Genomic DNA, 27,952 nt, shown 5'->3' on the forward strand with positions numbered 1-27,952 from the left:
GTGGGAGTCATTGAGGGTTATAAAACAGGATGGAGAGAGGTGAGCACTTGGCTCCTGCTAGAGGTGATGAGAATGCTGGTACAGAGATTAGGGGGTATCTGAGGCTGAAGTAATGGAGGCAGGGGACAGAAAGGTAGTAGCCCCCTATTGGGGGCTCAATTCTTGCTCCATCGATGGGAGGCTCCACTGCAGAATCAGATTTTGATGGGACACAGGTTGAGAACTCAAATTCTATCCCTTGGGCACTGGGGAGCCATGGAAGGTGCTTGAACAGAGAAGATACAGACTCAGGTCTGTGCCCAGAGGAAGGCTGCCTGGACCAGTCTGCTGCAGGCCCTTAATCCAGACTCCAGTGATAATAATGTCTGTTCCAGACTCTACATGTCAATCGGTCTTCCCTGGAGCTCCTGCACTTGGGCCTCTGCAGGCTGCAGTCTGCACTGGGCTGAAGCCAACTTGCTTTGTGAGGGCTGGTACTGCAGGGCAGCAGGGCAGCTTGTGCCAAGCCAGGGACTGAGAGGGGACAGAATGAGGCTGCTGTGATGCCCAGGTTTCTGGGCAGAGTGAGGGAGCCAAGGAGCCTGGGTGGAGGCCCGCTGAGCAGCGCAGCATGCAGAGGCTCTGCTACCGGCCTCCCCACGGAGGGGCAGGTATCTGGAGGCCCCTTCTCCCAGCAGGACCTCCAGCCTCCATCTTCCCAGCATGAAGTTCCCCTGGGCACCCTCTGCACGCAGGCCCTTATTCCTGCTCTCTATCTGCAGATGGCCACTGGGCGAGGGGGCCTGCGTGCAGCAGGGCCTGAGAAAACTTGAGCTTCCCTCTCTCTCTGGGGACTGAATCCCAGCCTTGCTCGTGCTGAGCTTGTACTCTGCCACCCAGCTGCCCCAACCCAGGGGTCTCCTCAGAAGGGCTCCTCTGCTGTGGGAGCCTCAACTCTTCTAGGAGCCCTCCTGCATCAACCCACAACCCCAGCTGGGCCTGGAGACTGGGGGGTGCCTCCCTCCTACCCTGTGCCTCCTCCCTCCCAGCCAGCCTGTGTTTGGGTGGAGAGTCCTGGTCTTCACACCATAAACACCAATTTGCAGGGCCCTGAGAGCCAAATGACTATTTACCGTGTGCCTAGAAGCTCAAATAAAAAAAGAGAGAGAGAGGGGAAAAGGCAAGAGCCAGGAGCAGGCTCCAAGCTAAACAGCAATTAGCACCTTCTCCAGCCCCTGTCCCAGCTGCAGCCAGGAGGGGCAGGCAGGCAGTGGGCAGCTCCTAGGCTCCCCAGCCACTGCCGGCCCTGTCCTGGTATCTCAGGGATGACCTCTCAGAGGATTTCGGAGCCTTGGAGACAGGACATCGTGTTCGCCTCCTGCTGAAACCCTTCCAGGCAGGCCTGAGGGCACCAAAAAGGATGGGTTCAATTCTCCAAGGAGAGACACTGACCCTTTCCCCAGCCTGGGGTATTACCCTGGAAGGTCATGCACTTCTCCAGATCACTGGACTCCGGATGGACAGCATGCCAGCCCAGCATGTGGGGCAGTGTGTGTGTTGAGGGGAGGGTGTCCAGCCCCTGCTCTGGCCCTGGAGGCCAAGGGCTGCTGGAAGGGAAGCTGCTGCCCCTGAGGGCTCTGACCTCAGTGTCCTGCTCTTGGGTGTCCCTTTGGAGAGGGTTTCTGAAGGAGACTGGGGTATTCTCAAGGGTAGTAGCCAGGCAAGAGGTGAGCCTGGGGCCTATTGGGGCAACTGTAGGGGAGAACTGTAGGGAACAAGGGCCCAGCCCAGTCCACCAGCTAGGCTCTGAGCAGGGCCATGTCCCCCAGACCCCCAGGCCCCAAGGCAGAGGCATGTCCTCCACATCCCAGGTCCCCAGGGCAGGGCTGTGTCCCTCAGATCCCAGGGCAGGGCTGTGTTCCTCAGGTTCCAGGGCAGGGCTGTGTCCCTTGGGTCCCAGGGAAGAGCTGACTCTCAGACTCCCTGGACATGTGGAAGGTCAGTACTTGTTTGGCACTTGCTCCTTACCCCACTCGGGCAGCTCAAGGAGGGCAAGGACTGTGGGTGGGAGGGCAGGGGCTGTAGCCAGGGCCCTGGACAGAGGGTGGACCATCGACCAGCTGAGCCTCACTTGGCTGACTGGAGGCCTAGGGGCCCCACTCGATGATGCCTGGCTCTGAGCTTGGGCTGCAGTGTGGCCATGACTATTATCCCAGGTGAAACGCTCTTGACGGGGAAAAGGCATGTGCATTGTCAGGTTAGGCTCCGGAAGTCTCCAGGGAAGCAAGGAGCGAGGCCAGTTGCTGGATCCCAGTGGCTGGGCCACCCTTGTCAGGACTGAGTTGACCAGACAACCTCTCGGCTATACAGACTGGTAAACTGAGGTGATGAGGTGATGAGAAGGCTGGTACAGAGGTTAGGGGGTATCTGTACAGAAACCTGGGGCTGGTGTTACCACAAAACACCCCATCCTTAGAGGAGCTGTCCCCGGGGCTGTCACACCCCCAGCTCTCTTCCTTCTGGGGCACCCTGGCTCCCCCCAGTCCTAGCAATAGGCTTCTGGACGATTGCCTCTTCCAGGATGCGTGGGGCGTTTCCCTAGTTCTTTCCTGTGCCTCCTGTCCCCAGGCATCTCCTGGGGACTGTGAAAGCCCCCTTGCAGCCTTAGGTGTAGGGCTCCCTGTGTCTTGCCCTAGACTTCTCAGCCCACAGTGTCGCCCTGCTGGTCATGGCCTCCAGGTGTGTGTAGGTGGCTGGTCCTTGGCACCTTGTGCCAGGCATGGAGATCCAAGTTTTGCTGGCACCTGCTGCCCTGGGGTCCAAGCCCGGCTGGCTTCAAGTGTTCTGGGTAGGGGGCTTGGCCAGGATAGCAACCTTTAGGCTGGTCCCCAAAGGAAGGAAACTGAGGCCCTAGGACCTCCCACCTCCCAGAAAGTGGGAGTCCAGGGGAGGGTTGGCAGGGGGTGGGCCCCAGGTGGGGCCGGCCACACCCCCTGCAGGACTTCAAAGCCTGAGAGTGTGAGATCTGCAGGGGCTGTGGCAGGGGCCCCTGGTGGGGTGGGGCCCCACAGCCTTTTATATGGTTATTCGTGGGCTGTCTCAACGACCTGTGAACAGGCCCACCAAGCTCATTTCCTCCCTGCCAGGGCGGGGAGGGGGCTATAAACTCCCCAGAGAGGCAGCTTCTGACGCCCCGCCTGGCTCTGAGTGGGGCCAGGGGGCTGGGGCTCCTGGGGGGCATGCTGAACTCTTGGCAGGTGAGGGACTCCAGAGTGGCCTCTGATGGCAGCTGGGCCAGCAACACTGTGGGGGAGAATCCTGCAGGCCATTTCCTCTTCCATGAAAGGGAAACTGAGGCCCTGAGCAGAGCTTGCTCAAGTGTTTCTCATTACAGCCCCCACATGGGCATTAACCGGGGTCTGTCCTGTGGCCCTGTGGGCTGCAGATGCCCAATTCCTTGGCACTCTTCTGGGATTTGCCCCTGTCTACCCCAGGGCCATGGCATTGGGGATGGGAACAGCTGGCCAGGCATCTCCCTTCTAAAGAGCAGAGACCATCTTCCCAGTGATCTCCCGTGCCCAGCCGGGTCAGGATGCGGCTCAGGGACCTACATCTGAGCATGTGGGCTCTGCTCCTCTGAAAGCTATGTGGGACTCTAGGCATCTCAGCCCCCTGGGAATCTCTGGGCATCTCACCCCTGCGTGACTCCAACTTCTCAGGTATCTGTGGCCTGGTGGCCGTGCCCACACTTTGCCACCTCCTCTGCCCGCCTGCCCAGCCGCCTCCCGGTTGAGTCTGTCTCTTTCATCTGGGATGCCCCTGGCACTGGGCCCCCGGCAGGTGCCAATTAAGGTGGCTCCTGCTCAGGGCCCCAACTCAGAGAAGCTGCACACCTGACAGACTGGCCTAGACCAAGGCTCCCATCACTGCCCCAGGGACTGACCGTCTTATGGCTATCACCCAGGATGGCTTGACAGGATGAGTGGGCCTGGGATCCCCTGCCCCTCCCATTGTTGACTCATTTCCCAGAGGGGAGAATGGGTGCCTGTCCTGCTTTGGCTGGGCTCCGCACCCTTAGTCTCAGGCTCTCTTTACAGAGCATCTGCTTGCCACCTGTCTGGCCCTGGCTGACCCCTGCTCTACCTGGGCATTCCTCAGTAGCCCTACCTGGTGGTAGGTCAGGACTACTGTACCCCTGCAGCTCCAGAGAGTGGGCTACCTCCTGGAACGTGCCTGGTGAGGGTGCAGCGAGCCCTGAGGCCTGAGGGAAGGAGTTCATGGGTTGGAGAGTGACATGGGAGCACCTGCCCAGAGGGCACACAGGGCTGAAGCGGGGACTCAAAAGGCGATAAAAGGGGTACTGGTGGTCCAGAGTCTGGGCCTGGGCCCTGCTTCCCCATGGGCATGCCAGGCTCTGGCCAGTCAGCCCTTCAGGGACTGCAAGGCACCAGCACAGAATTGTTCCCAAGACCATCCAGCAGCCATGCCCCCAGCCATCCTCCCCTAAGGTCTGAGAGCTCTAAGGACACTGTGAGGGGACAGTGTGCCTGAGGGTCTGAGTGGCTCTGCGACCTGGCCAGAGTGGGTGTGTGTCTGTGTAGGATCAGAATAAGACCCAAAGACCTTCACCAGTATTCATGCTTAGCAAGTGGTCACCATTCTGTCCTCACCTTGGCTCCCACACATGCTCCTTTTCCCACCCTAACCATGGTACCCACCTCGACTCCCACACATGTCCCATCCTGCCCACATTGTCCCACGATGCCCATCTCTGATCCCACACATGCTTGCCTGTCCCCACCCTGTGTGACGCTGGTGTCCTTGACAAGATGATGTGACCAAGGAAGCCTTGCACATTTAATGTGGTGGGCAGAACTGGCAGAAGTCAGCCGGCCCTGGGCTGTTTTGCACATTGGATCTGTACAAGGACTGCACCGGGGGTCAGAGCAATGCGAGGCATAGCCCTCAGGCCATTGGACAAGGGGTAGATGTTGAGGTGAGTGTGTGTGTGTGTGTGGGGGGGGCACTGGCCCTGTGTCACTGCATCTCAGGTCACCTTCTTTCCCCTAACCCCTCAGACTCCACAGTGCACTCCTTGGAGGGCCTGTGGGCCATATTGGCAGGGTCTGGGCCTGCCTGTGTCCACTCAAGGGCTTCAGGGGCCTCCTGGGCAGCCCTGCCACAAAGCCAGTAAATGGGTCCTTTGACTTGGAAATGGTACCATGGTACCAGCCCCACAGTGTAGGTGTCATGTTACCAGCTCCGTGGGGCTCCCTGGAGCAGGTGCATGTGGCAGGTCAACAGCAGCCTTGTCCCCTCTTCTCCAGCCTTCACAGCTTCAGTGCCCAGGGGCCAGCCTCCTTCTGGGGTTACATGTGGTTGGCAGATTGAGAAGTTGTGTTGGGGATGAGCGGGCCTGTTAGGGCCCTGCCCATGACCCAGGCAGCCCCAATTCCCTGTGTTGGCCTGGGGACTGTGTTCCTCTTCCCCCAGGCCAGGCAGCCCACCTCTGCTGAGGGTGGGTGTGTGCTGTGCCCACCCTTCTCCGGGGCTGCCTCGGTCCTCCTACCTCCTTACTCCACATAGCTGTGCTCTCCTTTCTCCCTTGCCCTTGTAGGCCAGGCGGGTTTCCCAATTCCAGAGCTCATGGGTGAATTACAGCAATTGGACATCAGGCTGAGAAGGACTGCCAAGGCCTTCTCTAGGCCCCTGGCCCTGTCTTACCATCAGCTTGCAAATGGCCTGTAGGAATGGCTGTGTTGGACATGAGCTTTTGAGAGGGTGGGACCAGTCCTGCTTCCTTCAGCTGCCTCCACCTTCTGAGCTTCCCCTGGAAGACCTCAGCAGGACATCAGGGCAGGACCAGAGGTAGGGACAGTGAGAGGGGGCAGGCATGAAAGGGCAGAGAAGAGAGCAGAGACCCCAGCAGGGCTTGGACAGGCAGGAGTGTAGTCTTGAGAGAGGCCTCCAGCTTGTTTCTAAGATGCACTTTTATTCTGAGAGAGGTGGGCATGAGCCTGCTCAGCAAGCAGTGGGATGCCTTGCTTGTTCTGGGGACTCTCCCTGCTTGGCTTGGCAGCGGCCCTGGGCTGCCTAGAAAGCGGTACAATTCTGGTCCATAGATTCCCACAGATGGGGTCTGAGACATTCCCGGTCGCCAGCCCCACTCTGGGGTCCTGTGAGTCCTGCAGGATCCAACTGACTCAACTCAGAAGCCAACAGCAGACAGGCTGCTGTCTCCAAACCTAGAAGACTTGGCACATACAGGGTTATGCTGGGATGCTGGACACGTGAACGTGGACGTATGTGGAGGTGACCTGATCCCTGTCTCCTCTGCAACACTGACTTGCATGAAGTTTGGCCCAGGTCCCTTCTCAATGTCTGTTCACCAATGGCTACCTGGTGCCCTGCTCCCACACACAGCCTCCTACCACCCCCATTGTCACCCCACTACCCAAGGACTCTGGTCCACACTGATCTAGACTATGGCACAGTTGCTGGGTCCTCCTCTGCTTGACTGAGCTGCCTCTGCTCCTTCCTCCTGGAATGCTGGCCCTGCAGAGGCGTGCTGACAGCCTCCTTGTGGCTGGCCATGTGTCCCCTGTCCCGGATCCCTCTCCTGAGCAGCATCTTCACTTTCCCAGCATGGGCCCAGCCCACCACAAACGGTAAGGGCAGGAGACTGCACGTGTCAAAATATCACCCTGAGTCTCACGTATGTGCAATTAGTAGATGCTCATCCAAAATAACAAGATCAAAGGGGAAAAAAACCAGCACAGGCCACAAAAAAGCGTCCTTATTTATTTTATTTCCCCCATTATTTGAAACTTACACACTATCACTAAAATAATTTCTTTCATAGAAAGAAAAGAAAAAAAGGTAACACATCTGTTTGTCAAACTCCAGTGATAGCAGCATTGGAAATGAAATTAAGACCCAGAATGAACAATTCCAGGCTGAGGACGTTCCTGGCACATGGCCTCTTCTAGCCTTCAACTCCCCTTCCTGGCTGTGTCCCCTCCCCTACCTGGAGGGTGGGGACATTTCACAGTGGCAGAGACAAAGGAGAGTTCTCTGTGGACAGCCCCTGGGCACCAGCTGGATGGGTCCAGTGTCCTCTCACTCACAGCCCAGGCAGAGACTTCAAAAGCTCCTGGATGTTGGCTGGTGACAGGTAGGTTTGGACACCTTGGCCTCAACAGCAGGGTGGAGGGTTCAATGCTGGCCATGTGGGGCTGGGAGGGAGACTGCCGGGGCTGTGGGTCCTCTGTCTAAGGCAGGGTCTGAGCTGATGCCCCCACAGTTCTCACAGAACTCATCTCTGAGTGGCCTTGGGGGCTGGGCACAGCCCAGACCAGAACAGGAACTCCAGTGGCCTGGGAACAGTGGCACATTTCCTGGAAGAGGCCTGGGATTGGAGGCCAGGCCAGAGGCAGGCCTCAGTGGGAAGAGGCCCAGGGATTCAGACCCCTCCCCAGCCACCCTCTACCAAGTCAGTTCTCCCAGGTCTGAGCTGGGTTCTCAGGGTTGGAGGGTGAGGGGACGCAGGAGACTTTCCTCCAGAGGGTCCCAGTGGGGAGAGTGGGAGTCCCTAGGTGGAGAGAGAGGTGCCCAGGGGTTGGAGAGAAGCTCCCAGATTCCAGAAGCATGGAAACGGGGATCCAGTACCTCCCGTGGGGTCTCTGCAGCTCACTTCATCAGGGGATGCGCTCTGCTCAGCGGGCAGAAGAGGGTAGTGGGCCCTCAGGAGCCCCGCCCCACAGAAAAAGCCCCACCCTCAGAGAGGAGCCCTGCCCCATCCAAAGTCCCACCCACGGGAGTCCCCCTCCAGTCAGGAGCTCCACTTAAACAGGAAAAAGCCCCTTTTCCAGGGGCCCAGTTCCCGCAGGTCCCTCCCTTCAAGCCGAGCCTGGGACTGCAGCTCCACTCCAGGGAGAAACCGGTTCCGAAGTCCCGCCCCTTTCAGAGCCTGGCTCTACTGGAAGGGGCTCCAACCAGTCAAGCAACCTCTGCTCATTCACCAGCCCTACCTGTCCAAGGAGTAACTCCACCTGCCCCTGTCTAAGCCCTGCCCTGTCAGAGAGGAGCCCACCTCCATGCAGGGGTCGGGCCCCAGTGGGAGCCCTGTCCCGCGGTCTCTGGAGAGCCGCCTATTTGCAGGTATGCACGTCGTAGACGCGCGCACACTCCTGGCAGCTGACATAGCAGCACCAGTGGAACACGCAATGGCATTTTTCCCTGCGCCGCTCGGTGCGCGCATTGTGGCCACGGCCGCAGCATAGCAGGTCGCAGCCGTCAATGCCATGCGAGCTCACGTTGCATGTGCGGTCACGCGTGCCAAAGGAGCCGGTCTCCGGGTTGGGCTCACAGAAATTGGGCGAGGCCTCGTAGTAGACCAGGTCACGCTCCGTGGGCACCTTGAAGTAGGTGTAGCGTGGCCGCAGAGTCTCCACCCAGCCGCGCGACTCGCGGTGCTTCTCCACCACCATCTCAGAGGCGCTGTCATACTTGTCCTTGAGAAAGTCACCAATGGTGCGGAAATCGGGCTGCGACCACCAGCAGGTCTTCACCTCGCAGCTGCCCGACAAACCGTGACACTTGCACTTGAGGTGCATATGACTGGCAATGGCCTGCAGAAGTGCCCATGTGAGTCAGGGTCTGCTCAACCCCCTGCTGCTTCTCTCCCTGCTCTTTGCCTGCAGCCCACCTGCTCCATAAAGCCCCCAGGGCCCTTCGTGCTCCCCCAGCACCACCACCTTCCCTATAGCAACTAGTGCTCCAGCCCAGAGGTCTGTCCTGCCAGATCCAAGGCCTCCAAGTCACAGGACCTGAGAGGCTTCCTTTCTGTGTATGTCCTGTGGGTGTGATGGGGGACATTAAAAACATAGGTGTCATGGTCTGTGGATGCCAGAAGGAAGACCTTCATCCAAAGAGGGAGAATTGGAGGGCTGCCCAGAATAGGTGCTTGAGGGCTGGGAGTTCTGAGTAGGAACCCTGGGAGTGATCCCTTATGAACTCAGGGAGGCCTTGGGGGCCTGAGGACATTGGACAGGGCCTGGATGAGGAGTGTGTTTGGTAATAGAAAATGCTTCCCTTCTCTGGGGAAAGTGGGGAGAGGTGGGACTTCAGGAGGACAGTGGGAACACAGCCTCCCTTTCCTTCTCTGGGGAAAGGGGTGTAGGTGAAGGCAAAGAGGCAGCTGGCATTCAGAACTGTCTATGGTGACACTGTTGACTGTGGTAGGACCTGGTCACTCATGACCCTCCAGATATGGCTAATCCTAATGGAGAAGTGCTGCATGTGCAAACCCAATGGTGGATTCCCAGGACTTAATGAAGAGAAGGATGTAGAGGATCACGTTCATGATTTGGGTATTGACTGCATTCATTTCTAACCTGACATGTCGGCTGCGTGGGGCTGCCATGGTTTGGATGTGGTGTTTCCCCCAAGGTTCACGTGCTGGGAGCTTGGTCCCCAGGGTGGTGATGTGGAGAGACAGTAAGACCTTTAAAAGGTGAGGCCTAAGTTGGACAAGAGAAATGACTTCTAATGTGACATGGTGAAGTGGGGGTAACTACGGTGTTGACCACAAAATGACCAGTGGAGAAGATTCTGAACATTCCCATGACAAAGAAATGATCAACGTTTGAAGTGATAGAAATGTCAGTGACCTTGATCTGATCTTTACACACTGTATACATGTATTTAAATGTCACATTGTATCCCAAAATATGTGCAATTATTATATGTCAATTAAAATACACTTAAATAGAAAGAGGTGAGAAGTTATTAGCTCACTGGGGACACAGCCCCTGTTGTGTCTCTACTGAGGGGCCTGCTCTTTCCCTGCAGCTCACCTGCAGGAATACCAGGCAGAACAGAGGCCCTCTCCATGTGCCTCTGTTCCTATGGAAGGATGGTACTCCTGTCAGACTCAAGGCTCCCAAAGCAGTAGCCTGTGATGTCCCTCCTTATGGACCCCCTTGGCTGATTCTACTTCTATAATGTCTGTGATGAAGGAAGAAATTGAGAAAGTCCTTGTGGGCCCTAGTTAGTTCTTGTCAGAGGGTTTATAGAAAATCAAGCCTGGCCCTCCCTGCTCCCTGTCTCTCCATGATATCTCTCCCTCTCACTTGTCCTCCCACCACGGTGCCATCTACCATGAGTAACTCAGCCAAGGGGGCTTCTCACCATGAGATGGAAATTTGGTTCTCTGTCTCATCACCCAACCACACTTCTCAACTCTCCCCCTCCCCAATCTAATAACTATAGCAGAATTTCAGTAAGATCAACATTTCTGCTGATGGTGTTAGACCCATGTTAAATGTCATACTCCACGAAGCCATGCGGTGTATTATTTCTTTTCCCACATGACTTTTTCTCTTTGCTTTTATTAATGTATCTGTCATTGATTCATCCTCCAATTCTTCCTTAATTACCTAAATGCCTTCTTCAGGATGCTCATGCATCTATCAATTCTATAAATTTCATCTTCTTGGAGATATCTTTTTTTGCCAGAAGATGAATTCTGGTAAATTTTGTAAAATATGTATGTCTGAAAACAAATATTTTCTACTGCATATGCTGTTTAATGTATAGTTTAGCTGGGTCTGAAACTCTTGGTTTAAACCATTTTGTCCCTCGGAGTTCTGAAGGTATTACCCTATTTTACTCTAACCTTCATTGTTGTTCTGAGAAGTCTGATCCAATTTTGATTCCTAATCTTTTGCATAAACCCAAACATTCTTCCTGAAAGTTAGTGGGCTTCAATATGTTGTAGGCTCTGAACTTCACATCAGTGCGTCTTGTGGGTCTTTCCTCCTTGCTGTTCAGCCACTGACAGTTCTGGGGAAATTTCCTGATTTTTTTTTTTTTGGTGTGTGTTGTGTGTGTGGGTGTGTGTTGTGTGTGTGTCTGTGTGTGTGTCTCTGTGTGTGTGTGTGTATATATAAAAATTTTTTTTGGCTAAATTGCTCCTCTTTGTATTCATCTTTGTGTCTGTTGGAAAGACCTGCCACATTTTCTGTTCTTGCTTATCTTTCATCTCTTTTGGCTATTTTTGGCTCTTTCTGTCTTATGGGAAAGTGTCTTAACTATCTTCCAAAATTTATATATATATATATATATATATATATATATATATATATATATATATATATATATATAGTAAGTACCAGGGATTGAACTCAGGGGCACTTGACCACTGAGCCACATCCCAGACCAATTTTGTATTTTATTTAGAGGTAGGGTCTCACTGGGTTGCTTAGTACCTCACTTTTTGCTGAGGCTGGCTTTGAACTTGCAATCTTCCTGTCTCCACCTCCCAAGTCACTGGGATTACAGACATGTGCTCCCCTTGGTGTCTGGTCACCTTGAGTGCATGTCCTGGTTGCAGACTCCCCTGCCTCTTTCTCCCTGGATGGCACAGGGGATCATGTAGGCCTCCCTCCTCCCAGTGACCCCACACACAGGTGGCCTCGCCATCCCACAGGCATGCACGGGATGTTTGGAGCGCAGGTGGACAGTGCTGACCTTCAGGTATTGCTGGACAGGACGTGACAGACCTCCAGTCTGGGCACCGCAGGCAGCCCTCCCCCCGCCCGCCGTGCTGCCCGCCAGACGCTCGCCCTGCTGAGGAAGCCCCCATTGCCCCAGGACCCTTGATCCCGGGCACGTACCTGGCGACCGGCCTCGTTGTTGTGGCGGTTCATGGCGGAGCGGGCATCCGGCCGGTTCTCCCGGGCATCAGCGAACTCTCGAGACACCATCCCGCCAAACTCGATGTCCTCGCTGCAGCCGCCCCACTTCCAGCCCTCGCCGGGCGCGCCCTGGTGGCGGCTGCTGCAGCCGCAGATGGCGGCCGAGCCCTCTGCGCACGAGCGCGTCACCGCGAAGGCCACGCCGGCGGAAGCAATCGCGTGGACGAAGGCCGACTCCCGTGTGGCTGCGGAGAGAGGAGGGACGGGGTCGGCGGGGCTGGCAGGAGGCTGGGGGAGGGCGCGCCGCCACCAGCCTAGGAGAGCGGGAGGAGTGCGGGGTTCCGGCGGCCTGGGTGGGGCGTCCTGCCCAGACCAGGTCGGGGAAGCGTTTCCCGTTTTCTTCCAGTGGTTTGACATTTCAGGTCTCACGTTTGTCTTTGGTGTGGTTTAGTCGCCTTCCTCTGCAGGTGATCTCTAGTCCCCCAGCACCATCTATTGGAACGACTGTCCTTTCCCCAGTATGCGTTCTTGGCGCCTTGTTGAAAATCAGTCCGCTGTCAATATGTGGGTTTATCCCTGGGGTCTCTGCTCTGCTGCATTGTGTGGGTTTGTTTTCATGCCAATACCATGCTGTCTGGGTTATTATCACTCTGTAGTATGCGCAGTGAAAGACTGTTCAGTCCTTAAAAAGAGCGAATCCTGTCAATGGCCACATGGATGGAACTGGAGATCATCATGCTAAGCGAAATAAGCCAGGCACAGAAAGGCAAGTAGCACATGTTGTCACTCATATGTGGAAGCTGAAACATCTGTTCTCATAGAAGTGGACCAGAGGCCGGGACGGGAGGAAGAAGGGCATTAGGGAGAGGCTGGTCAAAATTGCAGTAAGACAGCAGGAATGGCTCTGTATAATATATTGTTACAACTGCTTTTTTTTTTTTTCAGTGCCCAGAGGGCTCGGCAGCCGCCACCAGAGCCATCCTGCTGTCTTACTGCAATTTTGACCAGCCTCTCCCTAATGCCCTTCTCCCTCCCGTCCCAGCCTGTAGTCCACTTCTATGAGAACAGATGTTTCAGCTTCCACATATGAGTGACAATAGGGTGAGCCCAGTGAGCAAAAGTTATTGAATATTTAAGCATAGCTAAGAGAGGGGCTGGGGATGAGTTTCAGCTATAGAACATTTGTCTGATATGCATGAGGACCTGGGTTTCGATTCCCCAGGATGAGGGGGGAGCTAAAAGAGAGGATTTTAAATGTTTTTCTACAAAAAATGATAAATATTTAAGGTGATGGATATGCCAAAAGCCCTGATTTGAACATTAAATGATGTATTTGTGTATCATAAATATGTGAATTTTTAAAAAGTGCACAAGGGTCTACAAGCACATGCTCAACACTCCTTGGCAAGGAGCAGTGCAAACCAGAACCAACAGAGGCTCCACTTATACCAAGGAACAGCTGGAGTTGCAGAGTCAGAGAACAGCAAGGAGGAGGCGATGACACAGTGTGTCCCTTGGAGAGCATGCTGGCAGCAACTCCAGAAGCTAGGCGTATTCCCACCGAGTCACTGGATCCCTCCCCTAGAGAAGCCCACATCTGCACTAAGACAAGACAAAGGCAACAGCAGTGCTCTTATGATATCCTCAAATGGGAGGCACCCAAGTGTCCATCAACAGGTAGATAGATGCAAAGCCATGGCATGTCCATCCCACGGAATTCAATTAGCAATTCAGTAGCCCCCTTATCAGAGGTTTCAGTTACCCATGGTCAACCACAGTCTGAAAATATTAAGTGGAAATTTTCAGAAATAAACAAGTCATAGCTTGGCATGGTAGCACATGCTGAAATCCCAGAGGCTCAGGAAACTGAGGCAGGAGGATTGCAAGTTCAAGATCAACCTGGGCAACTTAGCACGCTGCTGACTCAAATTGAAATATAAAAAGGGCTAGGGATGTAGCTTAATGGGAAAGCAACCCTGGGTTCAATCCCAAGTGTGTGTGTGCATGCACGCGCGCGTGCACACACACACACACACCACAAAAAGAAAAAAAGAAGAAGAAGGAAAGATAGGAAGAAAAGAAGGAAGAAAGAACTCACCAGTTTAAACAACACCGTGGTCTGAGTAGTGTGAAGAAATCTCACAGGAGCCTGCTTGGTCCTGCGAGGGTGTGAGTCATCCCTTCCTCCAGTGAAACCACCGTGTACACATTACCCATCTCTTAGTTACTCAGTAGCTACCGTGGTTATCAGATTGACAGTTGCAATATCACAATGCTGTGTTCAAGTTACCCTTGTTTACCTAATAATGGCCCCAAAGTGCAAGAGCAGTGAAGCTGGCAATTTGGATATGCCAAAGAGAAGGTATTTATTAAGTGCCTCTTGTATATGAAAAGGAGCAAGTTCTCAATCTGAAGAAAAGGAAAGGAAAGAAAGAGTATGCTGAGGTTGCTAAGAAGAAGGAAAAAGAAACACATGGTAACTTTCCTGTAATACCTCAGACTGCAGAAAAATATGAGGTCCACAGCTCATAAAGGAAAACTTACCAATATGTTGAGAGAGATCACATTTGCTTAACTTCTGTATAGTATATTGTTACAAACTGCTTTACTTCAGCATTAATTGTTAATATCTTACTGTACCTTACTGAAACATGAAATGTCATCACAGGTTTATAAGTTTATACAGGAAAAAAAAAAAAAAGCATGGTTTAGAGAGGGCATGGTACCATCCATGGTTTCAGCATCCACTGGGGGTCTTGCAGTGTATCCCTGTGGATAAGTAGTAACTAATGTAACAGGACCTCACAATAATCATGGGACTGCAAGAAGGCAGCAAAACAGAATTTACCTGGTCCTGGGCCTGTGACCCATGTGGAGACCACCATCCCGCTCCCCAGTGCAACTCTTGTTCTGCCTGTGGCAACCTGCTCTTACCGTCCCCTCTGCCACCCCTCACTCCAGGAACCTACAAGGCCCAGGTGTAGGGCTGCCTCTTCTGGAACTGTCTCAAGGCCAGTGGCCTGCAGTGCACACTCTGTGCCAGTTCCACTGCCCCCAACCTGGGCCCATGGCCACTGAGGGCTACATGGCCACTGAGGGCTACAGGGAATATATGCTGGCCGCTATTGGCTCATGGGTAATGTTGGAGCTGCCTAGTGTTCCATGATTCTTCCTCCAAACAGGGAAACTGAGGCTGAGGAGGAAAGTGGTGGTATTTTTGTGGAAGGGCAGTTGGGGAGGGCTGGAGTTTGTGAGAAGGTTGTCGGTGTGGGGGGCTGGGATTCAAGGGAGGCAGATGGCCTTCAGAGAGCCTGGGCTTGGAGATGCAGGAATGAGTGGTACCTCTGCTCCTGAGTGCATGCAGCCTCTGCTGCCAGGTATCCAGTCACTGCCTGCTGGGTGGGGGGGATGTGGGCCCTGTGGTCCATGGAGGTCACTCTCTTCTCCACCTGCCATCTGACGTAGGTGTGCTAAGTACCTGCTGTATGTTAAGCATGGCATTCTGAGTGAGAGAAAGTGCCAGAGCAAGATGAATGAGAATCTGACCTACTGATAAGCAGGGATTATATGAACCTAGCTAAAAAATGCTCTGGGCTTCCAGTGCCACAGGCCCAGGTCTCTGGGGGCTCACACACCCTTGTGCGGTTTCTTAGTGTCTCTGCTGTGGTCCTGCAGGGACCTTTTCTTATCTCTCTCTCCTTGATGCCCTGGGCTGTCAGGAGGAAGAAGAGAGCAGGAGACCTCCCTCAGTGGGACAGGAAGGGGTGTGGAGGGTCTCCTGGGCAGACGTTCCCTCAGGCCCCTTGGGGTTGGAAGGCTGTGGCCTCCTTAATTCCATCAGGACACCCAGGAGCTCTGTCCCAGGGCAAGCAGGCAGGTTGCAGGGCTGCTTCCACACCTTCTGCAGCTCAGTCCTGGGAGGGAAGCCCCGCAGCTTCAAGTGCCCCAAAGCCCAGGCAGGCAGGGCAGGGGAGCAGTAAGCACGCACCCACACACTGCAAGGCTCAGTACATGTCCACGCGTCCATCACCTGAAGCACGCTTTCCCCAGATCTGAGGATTCACAAACCAGAAAGTGTTTTGGGTGGTGGCTTCCTGCCACCTTTCCCCTGGCTGACTGGTCACAGCCTCCCTGGGTCCCTCTGGGTGACCCTGGTGACCCTTTCCATGGATTTGCACACACTCCCTGGATGACCCTTTGCAGGCCCCAGCTGCTCTTTTACCCTTCCTAGGGCTCTACCAAGAGCCTGGACAGCCCCTGCATCCAGCCAGGAGCCCAGAAAGGAACTCTCCACTCTCCCAAGTGGGCCCTGGGGTCTCCCAGCCTCTTCCACCCTTCTAGGCCCTTCTCTGTGAGTCTGTCTCCCACCTGGACCCCAAAGAGTTTCCTAATTGGGCTTGGCATCCTCAGTTCCATATAACTCCTCTGACACACACACATGTATGTATACACACATACACACACACATCACACCCGCCACACAAGCCAAGTTCTTTGTATAAAGCCAAATGACAATGTGGCACTTCCCAAGATCTGCAAGGCTACTCCTTGCGTGACCCTGCTTTTCCATCTGTTGCTGCTCCCCGTTCTTCCCTGGCTCAGGCTGTGCCTACCACAGTCCTATCTATTCTATGGGGCAACAGCCAGGGTCCTGGATGTTGTCTGTAGCTGGTATGGCCCCTGACAGCCTCCAGGTCTCCCAGCTGGGGGGTCCCCCCTACACCAGCCTCCACTGCTCCTCAACTGGACCTGCGCTGCTCCTGTGATGTGTCCCCAGCCTGGACACTTCCTAGGGCAGGGATTGTGTCTTGCTCACCTTTCATTTCCAGTTTGGAGAACAAGGCTACTCAAAGTTTGTGGGGCCACAGGAAAGGGTAGGAGCCCTGGGGTAGGCAGCGAGCCTACCTTCAGCAGGCCAGCCCCTGCTGCTCCAAGGCACCCAGGCTAATGGCACTGGGTGAGCCATGTCCTCTGGTGGACCCAGGATAGTCCCCCTGCCAGGTGGCCACTTCCTTGCACCTTCCCAAGGTCCTCCTGTTTTCCTTTCCTCATATGAATCCTCAGTTCACAAACAGGCCTGGAGTGGCCTTTCCCAGGCCCTAAGGCACTGAGTAGGTAGATGCCAGTATATGCCAGACACCAGCCACTTCCCTCCTGCCTCCATTCTACAGAGACCCCTCCTTAATCTATCTCTATTTATTTTTAAAAATTTTATCTTATTTATTTATTTATTTATTTATTTACTTGTGGTACAGGGGATTAAACCCAGGGGTGCTCTACTACTAAGCTATACCCCAGCTCTTTTATTTTTTGAGACAGGGTCTTTCTAAGTTGCCCAGGCTGGCCTTGAACTTGTGATCCTCCTGTCCAGGCCTCCAGAGTCTCTGGGATTATAGGCCTGGCTACCACACCTGGCCTTATCCTATCTTTCAAGGACCTAAGATGCTCCCTCCCTGCCCCTCTGGGGTGGGGGTTGGGCATACTTTCTTCTTAACTCTCTGGGACTGGCCTACCCTTCCCTGCTGTCCCTGAGCCTGGGTTAGGAATCCTAAGCAAGTGGCCTGGGGGATTTTGCAACTTAGTTTCCTGGCTGCCCCTCCCAGGGCAGCCCAGAGGGAGCATCTAACTGACCTCCTGGAGAAACACATTCGGCTTCTCCACCTGTCCTCTCTCACTCCAAGTTTTGCGGACCTTCTCCAGGCTGACACTCCAATTCCTGAATGCTCTGACCCAGACAAGAAAACCCGCTTTGTTGCAGGAGCTGTCTCCCAGCTGGTCCCTACTCCCTGCCCTTCTCGTCTTCTGAACAGACCCTGAAAGATAAGGAGAGCCAGGGACCAGAGCTCTCTAAGCCTTGCCCCTGCCCTGCCCAGGGTAAGGGCTGGGAGATCTCTGCTTATCAGAACTTAGGCAAATAGCACAGGGCTGGCAGACACACTTGAGGGCAAGGGTGTGCAGGGGAGGGAGGGTGGAGCTCAGGACTTAAGACACAGGGAAGGGACCTCATTTTTGCTTGGCTCTGTCACCAGCAAATTGATCAGTGCTCTCTGCTGAGCCTCAGTTTCCTCTGATGTCAAATGAGGAGGTGAGGTTCCTTCCAGAAAATGTCAGGCTGGCCAAGCTGAGGAAGCCCTGAAACTGACCTTCAACTGGCTCAGGAAGAAATGAGATACCAGGGCTCTGCAAACAGGTTCAGACCACCAGGACAGAAATCCCCAGCTGTGAGGCCGTCATAGAAGCTGCAGGCCAGAGAAGTGAGAGATGGTGTGTTCTGAAGTCACTAGTCCCCAAGCAGTTCCCCACGACACTGATGGATCACAAAGAGAGACCTGTGGCCTGTGGCTGTGTGCTGGAGACCCAGCAGACACCCTAAGCAAGGGATGGCATCAGCATCCCAGCAATGGACAGGCACCATGGGACGCTGAGGGCACTGCTCCACCTTCAAGGGGCACAGCCTGCACCTAACTGTCAGAAGACCTCCCGTGAACCGAAATCAAGGGCCTTCCTAAAAATACTTGGCCATGTCCTCAGTGGTCCCAGGGTCAGGACAGGGGAGGAGGGGCAGAGGAGCCTAAGCAATGTGGTGACAAAAAGCAATGAAGGACCTGAGATGGGATTTCGGGACAGAAAAGGGAGGTCAGTAGAAAAGCAGTGATGTGAGTCAAGCCAGCTTACTTGGTAGACTGGAGTCCTGGCTTCAGTGGATGGTGCATGGTTGTTCCTGTGTCAGCATCCTGGAGCCAGACAAGGGCTCCGGGACTCCTGGTATGCCTCCGGCCAGGCTTTTACAGATTGAGGACTATGTCAAAGTTGAAAGTCAGAAAACACCCTGAGGCTGCCCAGGAGAATGGCCCCAGGTGACATTCCGAAGCACAGGGACTGCTGATTTCACCCAGGGGTCGAGGGGCAGGCAGTCCTCTAGGGTTGGCAGCCCTCTGAGGTTGTGGCAGAATGCATGGGTGTGTCTGGGAAGGAGTGTGTGTTCCTGGAAAGAGCATCTGTTGCTATTATCAGATTTCCTCAGGGTGTTGCAATAAGCAGGTTGTCAATGAACCAGTCCAGAATAATCTCCTTCCTGGAGTTGCTGGGGACAAGGCTTCATGAGGTCCCTGAGGAGGGCAAGGCTGCTGCCTTCATCACAGCCAATTTCTTTGCCACAAATAACACCGTTGTTAGAAATTTCCGTTTCTGTTGGCACAACAGAGGTCTGTGGGTGGGTGTGGGGTGAAGCCATCAGCCATCACTCCAGAGAGCAGGAGACCTTTCCAGTCTGAGGTAAAATGCCTTATTTCAAATGGGCCACTCAAAGTCAAAGGAGGAGGGGGAGAGGCTGTGGGCTGAGGGACCAGCACACTTAGACTAATGCTGACATTTGGCCAAGTCACCCAGGGCAGAGCCTGGGTGAACTTTTCAGGCTATAGAGAGCTTGCTCTGTTCAGACCCAAGATTCTTCCTACACTGTGGTCAGGTGTAGGGAAAGAGAAAAATAAGAGAAATGTGTGGTAAATTGTTCCAAAATAGAAGTGAATGACACCTGGGGAAACCATCTTCATCCAGCACTTGCTGTAGTTTCATTTAGCAAGTTCAAGCAAAGTATCAACTATCTATCCTTCCTTCCTTCTTTCCATTTTTTTAAATCAACGCATCCACCCATCCACCCTTCATCCACCATTCCCCACCCATCCATCTATATCCATCTATCATTCACTCCCCATCTATTCAATCCATCCACCATCCATCAATTCACTCATCCATCCATCTGGCTACCATCCATCCAACCAACCAACCATCCAACTAACCAGCCATCTATACGTTCTCCATCAATCACCCATTCATCCTATTCTCCAGCTTCCATCCACCCCCATCCACCCATCATCATCTATTCTATCCATTTTGTCTTCCAGATTCCATTCACCCAACCGCCATCCACTCACCAACTGTCCATTCATTGATCCATCTGTCCATTCATTGATCTAGGATCTGAGAGTTCATTATGAGCAAGGTGCAGGGAAGCTCAAATCCAGCCACAGCCTGCACAGACAGAGCCCTCTTTGGGTCCTCCTCTGCCAAAGAATTCTTGGAGCACAGGACCTATCCCTGCTGAAACTGCCACTGCACAGGAATGGACCTTGGGGAGATCCTGGCAGATGGTCATAGAGAGCACAGCAGACTAATCCACCAGCATCAGCACTTTACAACACCCCCCCACACCTGGCCCACACAAGGGTCAGGGTGGGCACCTGCTGCCCCAAATACACCAAGCCTCTTCCTCAAGTTCTCTCAGTTTCCACCAGGGTCCTGTCTGGGGGTTCACTCTGAGCTGGGATGGGAGGACTCAGCGATGGAGTCCATCCTGGTAGGGGCCTCCAGGCCACTCTGGACATGGTCCTGGCTGCTCTAATCCTAGGTCACTTGGAAGCAACCAAACCATCCTTCCCATTTCGGTAGGGAGGGCTCCGTGGGCTTCCAGAACTCCCAACGGTGGGCACCCCTTCCCTGCCTAGTACTCCAGCTAGTCAGGTTGGCGGGAGGACCAGGCACTGCCAGGCAGACAGGAGCGGGCGGTGTGCCCCAGCGGGTGCGCGCTGGCGGCCGACGCCCCGGCGCCTCTTGTCCAAGCTGCCCACCTTCCCTCCTTCCCGCGGCCCCTCTCCAGGCCGCTGAGGAGCCTGGCGGCCCGGAGGGGGTGTCGCGGTGGCATTTGGTAATCACACGGCGGCACAAAAGGCCCAGGAGCCACCTGAGAGCGGAATGCGCCCGCGCCCCAGCGTGGCCGCGGCCCCTGACACCGCCCGGCGGCCCGCGCGGCCGGACGCCTTGCTGACCCGCTGGGGCTGATGAATCCGGCTTTGTGCCGCACTGTCACGCCGCGTTAGGCCCACAATGGCCGGCGATATTTTATATGAATTTCCCCCTGGCCGGTGATTAGGCGATCCCCGGCCAGTCATAGCAACCTGGAAGTATGCGCTGCCCGCCGGGCCGTCGGCGCGAGGGGAAATCCCTATTCAGTCGCTCTAATTCAACACCCCGAAGGGCGTGTGAATCGCCAACAGCATTTTCACTTTTCCCTTGTGCTTAATCTTGTCGTCGTCGCGGGGACATTGTGCTCAGAGCCGGGCGCGGCGGGGTGTCGGCCGGGGTCCCCCTCCCATTGCGGAGAGTTAATGATATACCGGAGAGGCCCCCGGAGCCAGCCAAGCCCCCACCCCCAATGCGCCGTGAATGGCAACACTTTCGGATGGGAGGGGTCAGGGGTCGCAACCTGGATTTGGGGATGCCGTTTCCCTAAAGAGCTGCCCTTTGGTCCCCGCCTGAGCATGCAGGCTGGGGACGCCCGGGGCTGGCCGGCAGCCCCTCCCCTTGCCGGCCCTCTGGGTAGGCTGTGGACACACAGGACGGTGCAGGGACCACCCCCTGAGGGGTTCCGGATGTTGGAGACAATCATTAGGAAGGGGCTTTGCCCTGGAGGGAAGGAAAGCTGGGCTGCCCCTCTCTAAAGAGAACAGGGTTTAAGTTTGGGAGACGTGGGGGTTTGTCTCTGGGCTGACCAAGGGCACACACTGAGAACCTGACACCCCAAAACCCCCACCTCTGCCACCCTTGGGGCTTGAGGAACACCGGGAGTCTGACCATACCCTACATTGAGTGGGGTCAGCCACCCCTCAACAGGAGTCAGAATGTGTGGGCTGGGGACTGTCCAAGTGGGTGAGGTTCCAGTAAGAACCCTATAGTGAGTAAGGGCTGCCTCTGCCAGCAGAGCACCCCCAGGGGCTGCTGGGGACAGTGGAAGAGAAATGCCCCCAAGGCAGGTTCAGAGAGGCAAGCCCTGACAGGCCCCTCCTACAAAAGGAGCTGCATGGCCCAGGAACCTGGGCTTAGGAGGACTCTGGGAGCAACTCATATCAGGGTGAGTGCAACCTGAGGCCCCAGCATCCAGGGGTCCTGGGGCATCAGATCTCATCCCCTTATGGTCCCTGTAATTCTTCTCTGAGGTACAAACGGCCCACTCAGCCAATACAAAGACGGGCTCCCGGCAAAGCCACAAGTCACCCCCAACCCTGCTGGGCAGCCACATTTACTGCACTTCCCACTGGCCTCCTCCCAGGAATGTCTGCTGCTCTTCTGACGCCCATCCGTGGGTCCCAGGCCCTGGGGCTGAGCAGCCTTCTTTGGACAGCCCTGGCAGTCCTCTGTGCTTACAGCCTCCCCACTGGCTTCACCTCACCAGAGGTCAAGAGAGGGTGTCAGCTGGCTCAGGCCCTCCAGGTGTCCAGGGCCGGCCTTAAGGAACAGATAAGCTGCACCAGTCTCCATGCTCTCAAAATTCCTCAAATGCTTTTCTGCCCAGAGCTAGGTTGGATTGAAGAGGAGAGAACTCTTCAGAACCTGCCCGGCTCTGCTTCTCTGGCTGTCCCAGGCACCGGTGCTTCCCCAAGCTGTCTGGTGGGCCTGGCTCACAGTCCCAGGCCAGATGGACCAAGGGCAGATGGGACTAGAAGCAGAAGGTGTACATGGCCCTTCCTTCCTATTCTCACAAAGTACTACATTGCAAACACGCCGCCCACATAACACACATTCACACACATGCATGTGCACTCCACAAGCACAGCATGGCGCATCATACACATGCCCGTACACGCAGACACTCCCCACACAGCACATACGTGCACACACATGTGCACACACACATACACATACACACCCACACACAGTGCATGCTCAGATGCACTTTCACATGCACACTTGCATGAGGCTGGCTCCCCTCACAGGTTGGCCGATGTTAAACTCTGTTCAACGAGGCCGCCTCAGCAGGGTGACCAGGCATCCCCATGGTGTCTGCCACAAAGCCGGGGGTGACCTTTGACATGATTAGGGTCACCCTGACCCTAATCCAATCAGATTGATTACTATGAGCCAAGTTGAGCCTCTGAGGCTGGCAGGGTTGGGGGATTCCACAATGGCTCCCTTAGCTGGCCTCTCTCTGGGGCACCTGGAGGGGCCCACTAGGAATCCTGCCCTTTAATCCCAGGCATCCTCTTTCCTATTTAAACCAAGCAGTGAGAGTTCCCTGCTCATCCAGTGGAAAAGGGAGGAGGGTGAGACAGTCTGAGAGAAGTACAAGGAGAGGGGAGGGAGCCTGAGAGAAGGCGGGGCAGGAGAGACAGAGGAGGCTGCTAACTGATGGCGGGCTCTCAGACATGTTTGCGGAAGGGACAATGTAGCCTGCTCCCACCCTGAGGCAGGACAGGGTCTGCATTGGTGGGGAGAGGGTGTGGGATACTGAAGCCAAACAGTCCAGGTGCCAGCACATAGGCCACTGTTAGGAAGTGAAGGAATGAATATGAGGGTCAGGGGTTCCTCTAGCCTTCTGGCCAGAAGCCAGCTTGCCTGTCCGCTCCTTAGGGCAGGACCAGACACCTGCAGGGGTTGCTTGGCCTTGGGGAGCCTTCTGAGTTTATTCAGGCCCTTTGAGAAATCTTCAGTGACCTGCAGACTCTTCACCCTCTCCCCAAACAAACTTGGGGGTGAGGTGGGGGCTCAGGAGTCTTAACCCATTCCTGGCCTCCATAGCAACTGTCCTACCCTCCAGGCAGTCCCCACTACCTCCACAGGCCTGAGCCACACCAGGGGGACCTTGTTGGGCTTATATCCGAGGCCCCACCCTCTGTTTGGAGACTTTGCAGCTAATCCATTAAGGCTAGAGGCCCATATGGCCACAGTGCCTTGGTTTTCTGTCTTGGAAAACAGGCTCACGACAGTGTTGGCCTTGTTGGATGGGTGTTAAGACTGAGTGGCTGCCAGGTGTTGAGCCCTGAAATGGTACATGGAAAGTACCATCTGTGTGTTGAGAGGGAGAGTACTAGGAGATCTGGCCAAGGGTGCTTCCCCTGGGGGAACACTTCCCACTTCACAGCCCCAGGCACAGCCCTGTCTACCCTGGACACACCTTCACAGAGCACCTGCGAAGAGCTGGAGCATACCTCTGTGCTGCCCTCAGGGCACCAACTGTGTACAGGCCCGGGTGTGTGCCTGCAATAGGGAGGACTGTATACATCAGGCCCATGTATACCCCTCTGGTTCTAGGATATCCCAGAATCTTCCTGGAAAGCCCTCAGCCTTAGGGATTTGTCCCAGAAGTAGGGTGGTATTCATAATGATTGGATCTTATGAGAATCAGTTACTTCTAATTTCCTGTTTTCCACACAATTTAAGGAAGATCTAATTGATTTGTGTGCTGACAGACTTTTAAACTTTTTGTTAATAGATGGCCTTACAGTTTTTGGCACATATAACTCCAAAAAATTCCAAAGAATTGAATGATGCATTATAATAAAACTCTCCCATTTCCTCTCTTTATCTGTAAGGACAAGGTTTTCACACCTAGATCCATAAAGCTTAAAAATGGGCTGGGCCCACCGCTGACATGGTGCCCAGTGGTGAGAAGCTGGATCTTCCCGATTTGGAGGGAAACACGAGTGCCCCACCTCTACTGCTGTTCAACACGTCCTGGATAAAAGGAACCTGGACTGTGAGGAAGAGGTAGAACCTTCTTATGTACAAAAAAAGATATCTGCAAAAATCCCGTCTGTTAGAACAATGAACAACTTCAGCCAGGTTACAGAGCTCCTGTGGCATACTAAAAATATACAACGCTGGGTGTGGTGAACACCTGTGATCCCAGTAACTCCAGAGGCTGAGGCAGGAGGATCGAAAGTCAAGGCCAGCCTGGGAAACCTAGTGAGGCCCTGTCTCAGAATGAAATACAAAGGCCTGAGAGGGTAGCTCCGTGGTGAAACACTTGCCTACCATCTACAAGGCCCTGGGTTCAATGTCCAGGTCTGCAAACAAACCACAAACAAAATCCCCAAAACAAACACCACACACCAGGAATGAACAATCTGAACAGAAGATGAAGAAAACAACACATTTATGACAGCATCAAAAATGAATATGGCAGTTGGGAGTGGATTTAATCAAGGAAGAATAAGAATGGTACTCTCAAACTGTGCCACATTGGGAGAAATTGAGACCAATGTAAATGGAAAGATTCTGCGTTCGTGGATCAGAAGATTTAATGTTGTTGATATGGCAATACTCCTCAACTGACCTGCAGATTCCACACAACCCCTAAAAATCCAGTCTTTTGTGCTAAAACTGGTAAGTTGATTCTTTTTTTAAAAAATATATTCATTTGCTTGTAGATGAACACAAGTATCTTTATTTATTTTTGTGTGGTGCTGAGGATCAAACCCAAAGCCTCACACATATGAGGCAAGCGCTTTATCATTGAGCTACAGCCCCAGCCCCTGATAAGTTGATTCTAACATTCATGCAGAACTGTCAGAGGCCTCAAATAACCAAATAAATCTTGAAAAAAAGGTAAAAGTTGGAGACCTCTCAGTTTCTGACTTCAAAACATGCTACAGAGCTACAGATACCAAAGCAGTACTGACTCTACAGTACAGTGTAGAGTCAGGCAGAAAGACCAGTGGAACAGAAGAGGTGGCCCATAAATAAAGGCAGTTCAGCTTTGACAAGGATGCCCAGACCAACGGGGCTGGCTGTGGAAGTGGGGAGCTGTCCCTGCAGCAAATGAGGCTGGAACAGCTAGACTTTCACATGGAAAGGAAAATCTTTGTCTCACACCGTACACACAAGATCAACTCAACACAGATCAGAGACTCAAACGCAGCAGTTAAAGCTATAAGACTCTTACAAGAAAACTTGAGGAGAATACATCTTTGTGACCTTGGATTAGGCAGTGGTGCCCCAAACTAAGCAACCAAAGAAAAAAGAAGATGAATTGGACTTCATCAAAATTGAAAACTTTTATGCTTCAAAGTGAAAAGATAATCCACAGAGTGAAAGGAAATATGTGCAGATCATGTCCTGGATAATGGATTGCACACCAACTATACAAAGGACTTCAGAACTCCAGAGCAAAAAGACAACGCCATCAGAACATGGTGGAAGGACTGAGCAGACATTTCTCCAAAGAGGACACTCAGATGGCTAATGAACACAGGAGAACACACTCCACACCCTCGGGCCTCTGAGGAATCCAAGGGAAAACTCAGTGAGACACCCCTGCTCACGGAGCAGGGAGCTCAGAGCAGAGCAAAAGCCAGAAACAGCAAGTGCTGGTGAGATGGAGCGGAAGTCAGAGCCCTCATCTCTGGCCGAAGGAAGGTGAAAGGACGCAGATGCTTTGCAGACGTTTAGCTGTTCCTCGAATGCCAGTGGTCCCCAGTAGCCAGCAACACTGCCCTGGCTGTATTCCACAGGGAACTGGAAACATACACCCCCACAAAGAGTGGCATTGTTTACAATAGGCCAGAAGAGAGAACAACCCAAATGTCCATCGACATCCGAGTGGATAAGCAAAGTGTGGTCTAGCCACACAGGAATACAGCCCAGCCCTGAAGATGAGTCCCAAGGCATGCCAGGGGCTCAGAGAGGGACACGTCTGCAGGCTTCTCCAGCTGGCTGAGATGAGGCCACAGGCTGACTTTGGGGTTTGCATTCATCCAGCTGGTCCCAAAGTCAATCTCCAGTCTAGGGCCCTGGTGTGCAAACCTGTGCCTTTCCAAGGTTGTGGTCCAGTCCAGGCCCTGGTAGCTGTGCTCCCGAGGGTTAGTCTTGGGGACAGACTTGCTGTCTGAGTGGCAGCCCTACAGGAGTTCGTCTACCTGCTCCCTGCAGCCCCTCACTGAAATGGGGTCATAGGGCCATCTTCTCTTCTGGCCCAAGGACAGCAGTTATGGAATCATGCAGGTATCCTCCCCTCTCCTGAGAGACACCCTGACTGGTGTGGCAAGCCCCCAGGCTCCCTGGATGGCAACAGGGCTTCCCACTCCGCACACCCTCCTCCACCACCTGGGCTAGCTGCCAGGTGGACGGGCTTCTTGCCTTCGTTCCAAATCCCTGCTGCTTACTCCTTTTCTGGGGAGGGGGAGGCCCTGGGAACTCTACCTGGCTCTCGAGCCATACACCCCCCTGACACCAGCACCCTGTCTGGGTCTGCTCGGCAGCAGCACACGCGGCACACTTCTCCCTGCCCCGGGCCACCATTCTGCACCATGTACACACGTGCATAGCACACACCAAGCTGCATGTGCCACCTGTACGTGCAGCACACACTACAGCAGGTGTGTGTGCCACATGCATGCACATCCTGCACCCACACACACCAAGACACAGTGCTACCTGTATGCACAGCACACACTGTAGCACATGTGTGTGCCACATTATGCACATCCTGCACCCACACACACCAAGACACACACACATGATAACTGTGTATGGCCAATATATACACATGTGCACGGACCATTGTGTGTCAGCACTGCACGCACTACAATACACACATCCCATACTCAAGTGCACATGCCTACACAAGTAACACCCCCATACCCTGACATTCCTGGGGAGCCATGTGGCCCTGAGGACCCAACTCCTCCAATTCCAGAACCAAGCTGCGATCAAGTCTGTGACACCTGACCAGCAGCTCTGTGAAGTGGCAGGCTGCAGCATTCTCCCACTTCATAGACAGGACGCTGACAGTCCAGGACATGAGCCACTCTCCTTCAAGGGCACAGGGGCCTCAGGCCCCCAGCTCCAGTCTCTTCCTCTACCTCCAACCGGACTGCCATCCTGGATGGATGGGGGTGGGGCATGGCCACACCAGGGTGCAGACTCTCCCAGCCAGGCTGCACCAGCCACACACAGGCCTCCTCAGCTGGCTTCCACCAATGCCTGTGGCCCGCAGGGCTGGCTCCTCGATTGGACACCCAACCTCCTGAATCCCAGCTGCTGGGCTATGGCAAGGCCACTTGCTCCTTCCTTGGGTATCAGACAGTGTGTGCAAGGTGGGCTTCCCCTGGCCTTGGGCAGGGTGGGCTGCACTGACACTGTACGTGGGAAGGAAAATTGAGGCAGGGCTGGTGGACTGAGAAGCCATGTGAGGGGAACAGAAGCACTGGGGGTGGGGGTGCTATGTATGACAAAACCTGTTGGCATGAGGACAGGGCCCCGTGGGACCCGGGTGGTGATCTGTAAAGACAGAGTGGGAAGAGTGCTCCTGGCAGCCCTCCCTGGTGTGAGTCAGGAGTAAACTGTGCCTCGAGTTTGAGAAGCAGCCAGGAGGCCCACGGGTGGACGGGTCAGGGAGTGTCTTGGTCCACTTGGGCTGCCTGACAAGGACGCTGGCCCTGGTGGTGTGAAACACAGATGTGCTGCTCCAGTTCTGGAGGCCGAAGCCCAAGGTCACGGCC

At 54.3% G+C, this 27,952-nt stretch overlaps 1 protein-coding gene across 1 annotated transcript in view; it reads right to left on the reverse strand.

Annotated features, from left to right (window-relative positions):
* Window positions 1-6,767: 6,767 nt before the first annotated feature.
* The window catches only part of Wnt3a (Wnt family member 3A), a 40,498-nt gene continuing 19,313 nt past the window's right edge, over window positions 6,768-27,952 (reverse strand). Inside the window, exons 3-4 of the mRNA XM_046448430.2 lie at window positions 11,658-11,923; window positions 6,768-8,609 (exon numbers count right to left, since the gene is read on the reverse strand). Coding sequence (XP_046304386.1) covers window positions 8,130-8,609; window positions 11,658-11,923 — 746 coding nt within the window. The 3' untranslated portion in view covers window positions 6,768-8,129. The remainder of the gene's footprint in view (window positions 8,610-11,657; window positions 11,924-27,952) is intronic.

This window comes from Marmota monax, unplaced genomic scaffold, assembly GCF_021218885.2.
Source record: "Marmota monax isolate L192 unplaced genomic scaffold, Marmota_monax_Labrador192_F-V1.1 WCK01_AAM20220418_F8-fsc00327, whole genome shotgun sequence".
Classification (NCBI taxonomy): Eukaryota; Metazoa; Chordata; class Mammalia; order Rodentia; family Sciuridae; genus Marmota; species Marmota monax.